This window comes from Lathamus discolor, chromosome 4 (assembly GCF_037157495.1).
Source record: "Lathamus discolor isolate bLatDis1 chromosome 4, bLatDis1.hap1, whole genome shotgun sequence".
NCBI lineage: Eukaryota > Metazoa > Chordata > Aves > Psittaciformes > Psittacidae > Lathamus > Lathamus discolor.
Window position 1 is genome coordinate 68862421 of NC_088887.1, and position 14863 is coordinate 68877283.

Here is a 14863-nt window from a genome sequence, read left to right on the forward strand (position 1 = left end):
GACCTGGACAGGCTGAAGAGTTGGGCGGGGAGAAACTTGATGAAATTTAACAAGGGCAAGTGTAGAGTCTTGCATCTGGGGAAGAACAACCCCATGTACCAGTACAGGTTGGGGGTTGACCTGCTGGAAAGTAGTGAAGGGGAAAGGGACCTGGGGGTCCTGGTGGATAGGAGGATGACCATGAGCCAGCAATGTGCTCTTGTGGCCAAGAAGGCAAATGGCATCTTAGGGTGCATTAGAAAGGGAGTGGTTAGTAGGTCAAGAGAGGTTCTCCTCCCCCTCTACTCAGCCTTGGTGAGGCCGCATCTGGAATATTGCGTCCAGTTCTGGGCCCCTCTGTTCAAGAAGGACAGGGAATTGCTTGAAGGAGTCCAGCGCAGAGCCACAAAGATGATTAAGGGAGTGGAACATCTCCCTTATGAGGAGAGGCTGAGGGAGCTGGGTCTCTTTAGCTTGGAGAAGAGGAGACTGAGGGGTGACCTCATCAATGTTTACAAATATGTGAAGGGTAGGTGTCAGGATGATGGAGCTAGGCTTTTTTCAGTGATATCCAGTGATAGGACAAGGGGCAATGGGTGTAAACTGGAGCATAGGAAGTTCCACGTTAACATCAGGAAGAACTTCTTTACTACTTTTCTATTAAATTTTCTTAGAAATTTCAATACATTTCATTTCCAAATCATGGACTTCTAATATTTAAGCTAAAGAAGTCACCTTTCACTATCTCTAAAATAAAATAAACCTGCTCTGTACTTACTCAGTTGGGTCAGCTATGGGTCTCATGGAAAGGCTGCTGAGCAGTCAGTTAGTGGTACGCACAAATATGAGATCAGTTCTTACGCTTCTGTACTCCCTCTTGGGTAGCACATCTACACATCTACAGAGTCAAAGACAGTAATCTGATAAACAAATTTCAGGAGCAGGTATACTCATGAGTTCAAATGCAGTTTTGAGCCAAAGTTGAAAACTCTTGAAGATGACGGGTACGAACTGAGACTGGATACATAAAAATGTTCACAGAAGAAAACATACTGAAATTAAACCTATGATTGCATTATTTATTGCTTTTCAATAAACATTTATTTTCTGTCTTGCTTAAGTAAATACATGGGTTTGCTCATTTCCTTATTACAGGCATGGTTGCTGTTCAGTACACTTCCTATAACTGATGTACATTTTCAAATATATTCATAAACCACCTTACTACTCTTAGATCCAGTCTATGAAGAGAACATGTTCATACTAAGCAGCTGTGTTCATACTAAACAGGTGTACAGCACTAGTCATCAGGCAGGAACACCTGTGAATATTGTTCTGTTACCAGGCACAACATTTGTGTCAGACGGGCAGACTATGCTCACTAACTAAAAATAGAAAAACCAATTACTTTATTTATTTTATTTTTGCATTTGTCAACATAGGAGCTGAAGCTTTAAAAGTGTAGTGGGAGATCTAGTCAACACTGGGAAAACCACTTGCTCTTTAGAAGTTTATTCAAAAGCAAAAAGTACACACATCACCTAGTCTTCCTTCTCATTAATCATTTATTGTGGATAAGAAAGCTTTGTAAGCAACTAAAATTGAATTTGTAATTAAAAAAAAAAAAATCATGTTCTACAGAATGCAGTAAGCAAAAACTATTATAAAGAGATACTCACAAAACATAGATTAGTGATAAAGGCTTCACTTCATCACCTGACAACCTTAACCATTCCTGTCACCATTGCAAGCAAGGAAAGATAAAAATTTTGTGATTCTGGGACTAATGCATTTAAATTAATTATGCAATTTAAGCTGCTGTTTACGTGAGTGAAATTATAACTGATGAGATGAAACATGCTGAAATGAAACCAAACTCTCAGCTAGATTGCTCTTTTCAGGTGTCAGGTTTTGGAGTTTCAGTGCTTAAAAAAATGCAGTCTGCTCCCTTTTTTATTGAAAACAGGTCTACGAAGAAGGCAAATAATCAGCTGACTGTATTGCTTTTCAGCTTGTGATAAAAGGAAAGGTAGATACTAAGATTTTCAGATATTCTGAATGAATAAAAAAAGGAAGTTTTTCTTGTATAATAACTTAAATAGCAAGTATCTAGCCAGTAAATAATGTACTTCAAAACAGATAAGTGGAAAAAAAAATGAGAAGCAAACAAAACTCTCTCTGTAGCCAGCCTCAAAGATTTTTCATCACCTTTGTAGCCTAGTGTAAAATCTATTTTTGTATGATCACATGCAAAACTTTTGTGTCTGAAAGGCTAGTTTAATCCTTATGACAGAGACCACTGATCAGAAGAAAATAAGCAAAATAAACTGAAATTTACATGTTTATTTTGCTTTTCTGTTTAAATGATGATAATCATTGTAATAATCATAGATCCTGCAGCCATGGCTGCACAGCATCAGATGACAGCATCTTTAATGTGTACCTTTTAGTTTCCAAAGCTAGACAGTGGTCCTCACTGTTGCAGGTTTTTTGCCTAGTCTACAGCTGTCGGTGATCAGGAAACGTGTTTGTGCTGACTGGATAAGGTTTTATTTGAAGGGAAGCAGCACCATCTATTGCAACCTGACAGCTTAGCTCTAAATGATATAAGAGCAGAGCTGGCCTGAGCCCAGTTTTAAGCTCTTACTTGCACTTTCAGAATTTTTTCTCAGACCTGCTTCGGATGAGGTTAGGATCTCAGTTTTTATATGATAAAGGGAGAGGGGGTTGTGGCATGTGTGCATGTGTCTAGTAAAAAAGTGCATCTAAGAGGCATACTTGTTTACAAAGATAAAATGACAGCATAAGCTTAGTCTTGACTACTTCTTTTGAATGACTTGGCTGAAATTTTCATTCCTGAAGTGGGAAGATACTAAAAATTTAAGAGCATGTTTTACTCAGGTGATATTCTCTCAAAATTTACTTAAAAGCAACATTAATGTAGGTGTACAGTACAGTATGTTCTTCTAATAATGATAGTGCTATTGTCATCCATCTGTACCTCTGGTTCTTCTCTTTTTCTAGACTGTCTACAAAGCCTGGCTCTGTTCCCAGTATTTTGAAGTCACACAGTTTCACTGCAGCAACAGAATTCCTTGCAAGCAATACTGTTTGGAGGTTCAGACGAGGTGTCCCTTTATATTACCAGACAATGATGATGTCATCTATGGAGGACTATCAAGTTTCATCTGTACAGGTATAGTATAGAAAAGCTAATTTCCCTTGTTTTCATAAGTCTATATGTATAGGAGAGTGTGAATAATATTTCTTCTATCAGCACTAACTATGACAACCTGAAGGTATTCTCTGTCACAAATACAGGTGAGCACACCTCACCTATCAGAGGTGCTAGGATTTGAGCCCAGATTTAGTAATGCACATTTATACTACAGCTTGCCATAGTCATTAACTTTACAAAACAAAATTACTAGATTAAATTGGTTCTGGTTTGGGTTTTTTTATGCTTAATAATTTGGGGGAAGAGTTTTATTGCTCTGTATCATGCAATGCTCTGAGAAAAGAAGCTCTGTGTCATGCAATATTAAAAAAAAAAAAAAGAAAAAGGCAAGTCCAGTTTTTAGTATATTCACCTTTGTTCCTCTGCCTTCTCAAGTTAAATAAACGAAGATTCTGAGGTGTAACAATCAAAACTGTGCAGCTCTTTGAAAGTAAATATCTAGGGAAAAGGTCTGTCACTAGCAAAGAATTTTAAGGATTAGTTCTTCACCTATAAAGAGCTGATCTTTTGGTCTCTTCTTGAGTCTTTTTGCATTCTGTATTTTAATTTTTAAATGTACTACTAATATAGGTCTACACATTTATAAAATGGTTTGGTTCATTTTACTTTCCATTCTGCTCAAACACTATCTCAGAAAGATCCAACCAGGGAGGACATAGTAGGCAAGAAGTAGCTTTAGTACATCCCAGGTGCCTCACACACTTTTCAGGACTGGCTGGGAGACATCCTCACAAAACTTCAGCTCATATCAATGCTATCTGCATCTTTCTGATGTCTAGAGTATCACCTGAGAATTTTGGCGATGTTTAGGCAACTCATTCCCACTGAATCAGTGAAAAGGCACTTCAACACTTAGATATTTTGACATCCTGATCCAAATATCTGAAATTAGACTTCCTCAACATTAAATTAGGGGTGCACTGTAAACCTTGATACAAAATCAGTTGCCCATGGTAAGCTACTTAAAAGCAGAGTAAAATATAAAACCCCATAAATGTTCTATAACATCTTAGAATCAGGCATAATGTTTGTGGCAACTCACTTCACCTTATAACAGTGTTTGGATTTAGGGAGGTTCTGGTAGTCTATTGCTCACGAATGAGCAATATTCATCCGTATGCAAAAGACAATATAACGAATTGTAACCTGAGTTACAATTTGGTAGTCATCAGTAACGTGATGTACTTAGCACTTCAGTGCATTTCATAAATAGGCCTTCCAATGTGCATACGCCATAAGCAAATGAGTGATATTTTCCAGTTTAAGATAGAACAATAAAAGCTGAAGTGAGAAGCTTAGGACATTTTTATTTACAACATGTATACAATATATATGGGGGGGGTGTGCATGTATATACGTGTGTGTATACAGATACATACACAATGGCAAAGAATAAGCAAACAATAAACAAAACCATATTTGTAATTATTTCAGAAAATCTCTTAGTAAATACATATCCACATCTTCATTTTTTCCTATTTTATCTCCAAGTCCAAATTCATTCCTAAGACACACAAAATACATGACCTTGCAAAGATTACTTATTTAACATCTCAGTTTGGGATGAAATGCAGATTTAGCAAAGGATTAAACTTATTTTACTGCAGGTATTAGTAGCATGGGTATCCATGCATAAACTCTGTGATTAAGTTCTCACTAGAGTCACTGAAGATCTGGTGTAGTGGGTAGAGCTATTTAATTCAGTCTAAGTAGGCATCTGCACCTGGTGAGCTGACTAGCTCTCTATGCTCTGTTAACAGTGCTGGCTGCTCTCTTGTTTGCTGTAGCTCCTATTAGTCACCAAAGTCTTATTGCAGACATTTAAAGTCAGGGAAACCTCAGTCTCATCTCAGCAGTCCACTAATATTTGGTTGAACTTTTTGTCCTCTCAAATCAAGACCCTCAGCATCAGCAGAGCAAAGCTTGTATTCCTGGATCCATAGGAGTCAGCATGCTGACGCTAGGCAGCTGTGAGCAAGAGATGATGCTGAGAAGTACAAGGCTGCAATTCAAACTTTGTCCAGAAAACAGGCCCATGGTCAACCTCTGCAGCTCTCTATAAGAGGACTTACTTCTGCTAAATAAGGTATTAGACTAATAGCTGCTGTGGGACTAAAGAATTAAATTTCTCTGCAGCTTAGTGAAAACTACAGTGAGTTCAACAACAGAAAAAATACCTTAACAGAGCTTGTGGTTTGACAGTTAACTTGAATTTCTTTTGCAGAAAAGCAACTGAAAGCAGGTCACCCTTGTCTTGAGGAACCTCTTCTGCTGCTCTCTCTGTGAGCTCCTGTTTGGCAGACATGTTCTAGGATTTCTGCTCTTCCTGTCATTTGTGAAATTCATTGGCAAAACCCAGAAGAGTCAGATCAAAGATATATCTGTTTGATATTTAAGTCTTACAGCTGGTTGTCTGCTGTCTCCAATTGATCTAACTTCACTGTGAAGCTGGTCACCATTGAGCTCTGCTACAGGAAACAAAGCAGGAGCAAACTTTATGTTCAGGGATTCCTCATGAATGACATTTTGCCACAGCCTGTCACTCATTGAAATTACTCTTGAATATCCCTGCTGCTCCTGACTCTGATGGTATCCCATGGAGAGAAAAGCTACAGGTCCTTTTTCTGAAATTTTCACTTACATTTTCAGAGAAACCCAGCAAGAACTGAACTGGGTTATGTTGGTGCGATAGTCTTTTCCTCCATTAAACTAATGAAAGACTATCTAGGTAGCTAAGAAAAACAATTAATTAGAAAATAGTTTCTGGAGAAAATAAAGGAGCCCCCCTAAACAGGATGACTTATCTGAGAAACATCAAGAATTTGTGGATTCTGATTTTCTTTAATAATGTTTCAGAAGCAACAATTTTATAATAAGGGCTTTGCTTCCTCCATTCCATGGTAACAGATTATTTCCTCTAAGGTCCAGTAGAGGCTGAGGCTAATGAAAAGACAGAAGATTGACTTCTATAAAACATTTCAATATACTGTGGAAGGCAAGTAATAGGAAAAAGGGTACTGGTGATAACTGGATTTATTTGATGTTGACTACAGCACAGAGTGCAGGATGTGTGAACGCTACATGTCATTTTTCAGTTGCAGCTGAGTAAGAGACTGGTGTGGCTCCATGTCACTGGTGGCATTAGGAGCTGCTGCAGCAGTACCAAGCCACTGCCTTCCCTCACCAGCCCTCTTCCACCACAGCAGTAGGCAGGTCGATGGTGGCATCAGTGGGCAGAGAACCCACAGACTTGGGGTTTTTGCTTTCAGAGTAGAATTTTCTCAAGGTTGGATGCTATAAGAACAAAGCAAAACAAAAAAGGACTGGAGGTTGTAAAAAGGAATAAGAACAAAAATAATAACAAGGACCTTTCTTGGAAGGCTCACATGATGAGAACACAGCATGGAACTGTCTAATTTTAGCCAAGAAATTTTTCAGTTGTTTTCTTTGACGACATTAAAAAAGTAGTTTATACTATGGATCAATAAAGACTTCTTGGAAATTCTTGAGGACTGGTATAAGAAGACATATTCTAGCCTGAGAATGTCTTACTTGATTACCTGCAACGAAAGTAGATAGTGGGAAAGGGAGAGGGAATGCGACACTAGTTGTGGATCACCGGAACTTAATCTTGTGTAGAAATGCATGTAAGGATGTGGCTCAACTGCATCACAAAAGAAAGTACTTGGGAGATTAATCAAAACAATCAGAATCACAGTTTTGTTCTGATTACGGAAATATGCGATTAGCTAAAAAGATTTTGTGTTCCACTCTCCCCCCTTTCTTCTAGGAATAGAAGAAAAATGTTGGTCTTTCCATCAGACAGTGTTCTGGAGCACACTGTTTTTCATATTCGTTAAAATTGAATGGTTGCTTTCAGTTTAGACCTTTGGAGTTTATATCCATATGAGTTAAGTTTCATCTAATGTTTCTTTCTGCAGCTCAGATGTCTAGAATTGCCCATGCAAAACAGAATCTTATTTAAGGGAGATAATAATAGTGTTCAGGCATACATACCCAAACATGTCAGATTGCAATGAATGAGTCCCATGCAAAGTTCTAAGTCAAAGTTTTTAATTGTGATTCCTATGAAAATAGCATCATACCAGAGAGATTTTCTTTCATAGATGTAGTCATCTTTTCTTCTTTTCCCCCAGTGTGAATGAAACAAGTGGAAGATTTCTTTCACACATGCTTATTGAGTGTGAAAAGAGAGATGAAAGATGTATGACTCTATGTACAAAGCACTGGAAAGAGACTGGTAATAATTCACAACTCCTTCTTTTCCCTTGCCTTCCAAAGTAATGTGGTCCAGCAGCTGGCTTGGCTACTGGTCCAGCTCATGAACTGTTTGTTTGGCTTGCTGCCACCTCCCAGTGGAGACAGAGACAGGATACAGGAGGCATAAATGCTTTCTTCACAACCAAACTATGCATTTAGGCCTGCAGTTTGCTAAACCCAAAAAAACATGAGAGCTCAGTTTCCACCAAATGAGCAGCAGAGATACCCAAAAAGATGACCTCTCCCCACGCATGCCCCTTCCAGGATATGACATTAACACCAACACTGCAATTGCATCCACATTAGTGATCTAGTTCAGGAATGTACTTTTGAAGCAAATCTCCTGTTCATACTCACTGCGGAGAGGCCTTGGAGGATTTGAACTGGGTTCCTTTGGATTAAACTAAGCCAGGAGATGTGCTACTGGGACATACCTAGCATGTCCCAAATGCTAATGCTTATTTTGATCTGCAGAATTAGACTAGAGCTAGAGTGAGTTAAAAACCCTTAAAATGCATTTAGAGTTGACGCAAGATATTCAGCACCAGCTGTTTCATCCTACATATCTTCTCTTGCCCCAGACTACTTAATACAGACATAGCCTATTCTGGCTACTGGGAGAACAATCCCAAAACTGCTGTCCATGTGCCGAGTCTGGACCACTTTAGAATGGTGAATTAGAGCTAGCTGTGTTGCTACGGTCTTTCTTTGTATTGACCAAGATTTATGGCCTCTTGTGCCTTCTGGCACAACAGGGCCATCACCCAGCAGCAAGTATCAGGCAGGAAATTCCAGCCACATGCTCAAACTCTTTACTGTTTTTGTCATGGAATTTAACAGAGCACCTAAGTTTCTCTGTGAAGGAAATGAAGGAAATGTAGTGAGCAGCAGTAAGGCAGAGATGTGTTGCATTAGCTTGTTCCAAAACCAGCACAGCACTCTGGTACTTCCTAAAAGCAGTGTCATCAGAATGGGTCTTCTGCCACCAGGAGGAAAATCAAATTTGTCTCCTCTCCTGTGCTGAGCAGGCTTCTGATAGTTTTCGTTGTGAAAGGAGAAAGCAAAGTGACAGAGGAGCTGAGCAGGCAGGTGATTCAGGTGCTTTGACTCACTCATGTTTCCCTTCAGTTCATATTAATTTAGGGTCCTAATTTCATGTGTTCTGATTAACGTCTTGGTGGCTTGGAATGCATAATGTAAATATTCTCCCATGCATCGTTTTTTGGCAAATATCAGTAACATATGCTTATGTGATCCATGCAAAGTAACACTTCCTCAGAAACTCCTCTTCCTTCAGAGTAAAGAATATTCACCAGAAATAAAACTGTCAGTCATGCTTCTAGCAAACACTAATGTTTCTAAGGGCGTAGTGAGAATTATTACAGAGAATTCTCAACAAACTGTAGGGGAGGTTTGTTGTTTAACAAAGCTCAGCAAAGGTATTGGGAACAATTCTTTAAAGTGCAGCTTCCTCTCAAGAGGCAGATGTGTGTCTGGGTTTCACTAGCAGGTTTAGCTATAGAGTGTCTCTTTCAAAACAGATGCCCTGATTCTAGTGCAATTTGAAAAGCAATTTCCTCAAGAAAATGTGATATATGGAATGCTGCGCAATCTATCTTTTATTTGCAGAACAGTTCAAGAAGAGAAAATCTCTGAATGCTATTCGCTTTATGTTGTTCTGGGAAACTCAGACAAAAAAGTATATACTTGATCCAAAATCTTACTCTAAAAATAACTCATAGTTATGTGTCATTTGCCTCCTGCCCACACCTCTTAGTAGGTCCTAAAATATCAAAATACTTAGTTAACACAGACAGCAGGACAAATCCTATTTATGTTTGACAAGCATGGTTTAAATCGTTACTATGGATCTGCCTGCAAGGAAAATTTGACATGGTTTTACAAGCTGAACCTGTCAATCTAATAGATCATCCTTTTGAGTTTAGTGCTTTTCTAGTCTTGAATTTTGGGGCTTTTCCATGAATATCATAGTAAGTTTATTAGCTGCAAATGTTCTTCTCCTATAAAAACAGCGCAGACAATTAACCTATTGATATCCTTGAGCTTTCTATGATAACACAGTACTTATATATGTATGACTCCTATCATATCATAGTAGTAAATCTTTTTTGATAAAAAAATGTACATAATAGAAGCAAAACTGGAAAGGGGTGTGGGTAGGGAAAGCCAAATGCTTGCAAGCATCAAGTTATCTCACCCTTATCCTGTATGTTAGCAGATCTAGAAAGGTTCATTATATAGCCTTGAGAGTCAGCTACTCATTTATTTTTCTGACTTGCAGCAGCTCAGTCAGTTTTGTAGTGATAATACTGATTTAGAACTGCAGGAGGAATTTGGTCCTCTACATATTTCAGGGGGGAAAAAAAAATCCATTCATGCTGAGGAAGCACAATGTATTTTTCTTAAATGTGGACACAAGCAGACAGGGAAATGTTCCAGGGGCAACTGTCTGAAATAACCAACATACAGTGTTAAAAAAATAATCAACCAACCAACCTACAGCAACCCAGATCTTCTTCAACAATTGGAGTAGAGTCTGAAATTTAAATTAGCCTTTTCAAAAGAGCTGAACAGCCTTATTCACCAGTTTAAGAATAATCTGCTTGACTAAAGAGTAATTTGTTTATTTTTAAACCTTCGTCTATATTTCATTTTATTACTTTTCATAATATGAAGCGTATAAAATACATGCCTAAAAAGAAGCATCATAATGTGTCACTTAGAAGTTGAGAGGACCATCTGGATAAGACCGAAGAGTGATGACTTCCAGATCAGATGTAAACAAGCAGTGAAATCTAGTCGTATAGTATCTAATGTGTTCTTTTGCCTTCTATAGTTGGAAAATGTTAATATTGAAATCTCTAAAATAATTCCCCAGAAGGAGAAATGTCATGCAGAGTATTTGCTGTCACTGATACAATGATGTCACTGCTGGATGGATCAGTCTTGGCAGACATTATTTACTTTGGCCTTCACAATAAAATGAAGTATTAAAAACTTCAGGTATACCACATCTGCTTATCTGGTTTCTTCTAGTTCATGATATTTTCTTCAAGCACAAGCTTGGTACGCCTCTCAAAATAATCTGAAATCTATGCTAAAAAGGACTACAGTTTAGAGTTGTACAGAAAGAAAATGGGGAAGAACCATAACATACCATAAGATCTGTTTTATTTCTGTGGCTTTCCAAAATACTTACCCATCAATGACAACAAATATATCAACCAGACCAGTTTTCAGACCAGTTTTCTTTGATGCAGAATACTATGGCTCCATAGCTCTTTCTGTAGCAAAGAAATCAAGAAGCAGGCCAAAGTCGACCAACTGCTACAGATACAGATCCAGCTATGAGCATGACACATCCCAATGGTGTTGGGGTGAGATGTGGAAATGCAACCACCTGTTTGTATGCTGCTACCTGTGCAAACGAAATTAAAGTGCTCAGGCAGAAACCACAGTGTTCCCTGAGTTAGCTGGTGATCTAGCTGTTCAGCAGACAATGCGTGCATAGACAGTCTTTTGTTTTTAATTCTTGTATAAAGCTTATTTGCAGTTTGCTGATTTTCCCCCAAAGCTGTTTCTGCACAAAGTGAACATGATGATCATGCTGTCTCTCCTTTTTCTTCCAGTATGAGTCAGCTGAGCAGAAAACATGGGTTTTATCCACAGTCATGTCTCCATTAACATAATCTAAGTAAATGAGTAGCCCTAATTCTTTCATCAGCATTAGTAACACACATTCCCTACAGATATAACTGCTGTGCTGATCATCAAAATGTTATCTGCATGTGAAAAAACTATCTGGTTAAAAAGCAAAGAGATCGCTTTTACGTGACCTCCATGAGTGACAGCATATCTGCCTGGAGAATGGTTTGATACCAGAAAGTATCCTGGCAAATTCTAGATCTTTGATAGAGATCAACATCCAAGAACCTCCACCTGGACCAAGATTTTTACTGGTGCAATATGGGTGAGTGCTGAGAAAAGTTGAGAAATTGAGATCCAGAGCAGAGAGTTTTAAGTGAAAAGGGAAAAGCAAATTAGGTTTTGAGCCAGTAACAGTTGGTAAGTAAGTCTCAAAAATACAATTTCTGAACATCCAAGTAATACAGAGTGATAATATCTAGAAACTGAACTACAAAGACAGAAGAGGAAGAAAGAAGCCTTGGTGGTTTGATGGGTAAAGACGATACCCTTTTGATTTCTTACCCCAAACTCTGTATCCATATAAAATGTTTTTATAAAAGAACAAACTAGGTTTTTTTCTCCTTGTTTTTCCAAGGCTGATGTAGCCAGCTTTCCAGGGTTTCTGGTAAGTCACAGGTTTGTAACTCTTTGACTGAGTAGACTGATTAGATCCAAGGAGCCAAAACTGATAATTATGGCTTCAAACAACTATGTGATGAAGCACAATTATGATGTTTTATTATCTCAGTGCAAAAGCTCTGACTGAATTTATATAAATGTTCTGCAACTGTCATATGAATAGTGGTTCCGCAGTTAATTGATTATTAAATATGTAACTGCAATTTCAAAACCTGAATTCAATTGCTGAATTGAAATAAAGAGGAAATGTAATTTTGCATCAAGGAACAAGTTCAATGCAGCTTTGAATGTGGAGTTGTCTTCAATTTATTTATAATTCAGTAAGTGCATATGAACTATTTAAATACCTTTTGATTGCCAGCTTGTATATATAGGCTTTGATTTTCAAGGGAAGTCTGGGTTTTCCTATAACAAGACAGGAAATATAGTCTGAATAGTAAACAAACCTCAGTGGGATCAAAGCATTAACCATTCTCTGTGTCTCTTCAATTACCACTAACAGTTTGAGCTACTGCAGTCATAGAACCGATCATATAATTACCTGCTTTAGGAGGCACTTCTTGTATGTTACCATGTTTAAAAACACACTTATGCACGCAAACACCAAAAGATGTATCTCAGAAAATATGATGTTAGGAGTAAGTGCTTTATTATACTTGTAATAAACAACTGTCTACAAGTTCCAAAATGCAAAACAATCTCTTAAAAAGCATGAAGTACATTCAGTGAAGATCTGATAGAGAATAAAGAATTTTCAAGTGCTCGTGCTCTGCCTTAAGTGTCTGACTGCATAGGTGCAAAACAATAGCCTTATTTCCTGCAAAGTAAACACTGACTTTGCAGAAAATCAGACAAGCTGTTGTCATTCCTGTATCTTTAAAAACTTGATTGAATCAAAAAGTAAATGCAACTTTACTTAGATAACACGTAACATAGTAGACCATTATATCAGCTATCTAAAAGAGTTTAGGTTTAATTTCCATTTTAACATGCTCAGCATACCCAATGCACTTCTTTTTTAGTTGTAAATCAATAATATAGAAGTAGGAACAAAAGAGTTAAGTTTTGTCTTATTTAAAGGTGTGCTGCTTTTTTTTTACGGGTTATTCACAAAATACAAGCAGTCTGATACTTGGACCTAAGGATGCTATGCCTAAACTTGTAGACATTGCTTTTTGAAAGTAATATCATTGCTGTGATACTTTACATTAAATGTAATTCTTGTTCCAAGAGGCAAAGTTAATTTATAAATGATAACAATTATGTGTCTGCTTCCAAAACTGTTATCCTAATATTTCGGTATATATAGGGCTCTTGTCTAGTGAAACCTAGCACTGCCATAGAGTAATTATTTACTCCAAAATTGTAGTATGGTTAATGATTAATGGAGAAAAGGTATTTGTCCTTTCCAACCCTAACTGTTCTACAATTCTATGATTCTTGAATGTGACTATTAATTAAACAGCATAATTAAGTTCTTGTAATATAGTAGAAAAGAATATATGTCAGAAACAAATGGAATACTCTGGTTGTGTTACTGTCCTATATAGTAATGCAGACAGCATTGACAATTTCCAAAAAGACAGTTGCATCTTTTGGAAATGACAGATTTCCTAACTGTTCAAAAATTCATAATCAGATCAGTCTGAGTAACTCAGTAAAGTTCCAAAGGCAGAAAGGGCTTAGATGTATAGTCAGACGTATCAAGGAATCTGATTGATGCATGGCAGGGAAAGATTGTTCTTGCCTCTGGGATATGCTGAAAAGAACACTTTAGCTGAAGAACCTCAGTTGAGGTACGGTAAAGAAGTACACTCTGCACAGTTCTGTTTGAAGCTGTTCCTGTACAGCTGTTTGATCTGTATTATTTTGACAATCAATATCATCAATATTGTAGGTGTATCAATTATTTGTTATTTAATGCCTATGTTTGTGTGGGCAATAATATTGCTAGTATGTGCTTACAGACTGAGCAATAATTTCAAGATCGTTTCAAGTTTTATGGAAATGTCTGCTTTGATTACTTGTTACTTCCCAAAAAGGAAGAATTCAAATATCTTTATAGTTCAAATATCAATAATTACTTTTAAATGCCATTTCTTTACACAACCATGCTCAATGTCATACTTCTGTTAAATGATCTTTTGGTGCTGCTTCCTGTTAGACAATGCATATCCCTTCAACAACTTTAATTATACAAAATGGCCAGTGTTCTGAGGGCCTCAGGCTCCCTGAAAGATGTGGATTTCTTTGCTTAGACTAATTTATTCACTGCTTCTTTGTGCTACCAGATTCTGCCAGTCTTTTGATGCCTGATGGTTGCTTTTTCTTGTATTTACCCTGCAGGGCTCTATGAAAACTATCCAACCAATGCAGAACCAGAATGCTGTGATGTCAGATGGGGACTATTATCAGATCATCAATCCAAAGGGACTATAAAAACAAGTGGCTCAACAATGTGTCACAGGACATCACTCACAGTTTCATCAGCATCAAGACTGTGTAACAGCAGACTTAAACTGTGTGTTCTCGTATTAATGCTCTTACAAACAGTACTTACAGTCTCAGCAGCACAGAACTCAACAGGACTGGGCTTTGGAGGTATAACTACTTTGGAAGATAATTCAACCAATGAGGAATAAAAGAAAGGATTCATCTGATATGATAGAAACACAACAGGCCCAAATGTCTTCAGTCAAAAATAGCAAGGACTGAGTGCTTTACCCTCAGATCTCTTCTTGATTGACCTTTTGGGTAAAATGAAAAGAATGGGCCATTACCCAAACAACAAGGACACATGAACACAGCTTTTTATTGACTAAAAGGCTGTATGGTGACTTAAATTTCTCACACCATTTTATACACTGTGTTTTAATGTTTGGAGTTTCTTTTTTTGTTTGTTTTTTGCACTTGTTAATACAGGATTTTATTTTTTGGGACGGTTTCTCAAAGCTAAATTAAGTCTTTTCTCTGTCAATATATTTCTAGTCATTGTGTGTGTTCATCTGATAGTTCTGT

General features: G+C 37.5%; 1 protein-coding gene across 1 annotated transcript in view; it reads left to right on the forward strand.

Annotated features, from left to right (window-relative positions):
• Window positions 1-14648, forward strand: part of NALF1 (NALCN channel auxiliary factor 1) — a 477589-nt gene extending 462941 nt beyond the window's left edge. Inside the window, exons 2-3 of the mRNA XM_065677949.1 lie at window positions 3004-3175; window positions 14192-14648. Of these exons, the coding sequence (XP_065534021.1) occupies window positions 3004-3175; window positions 14192-14487 (468 nt within the window). The 3' untranslated portion in view covers window positions 14488-14648. The remainder of the gene's footprint in view (window positions 1-3003; window positions 3176-14191) is intronic.
• Window positions 14649-14863: the final 215 nt, after the last annotated feature.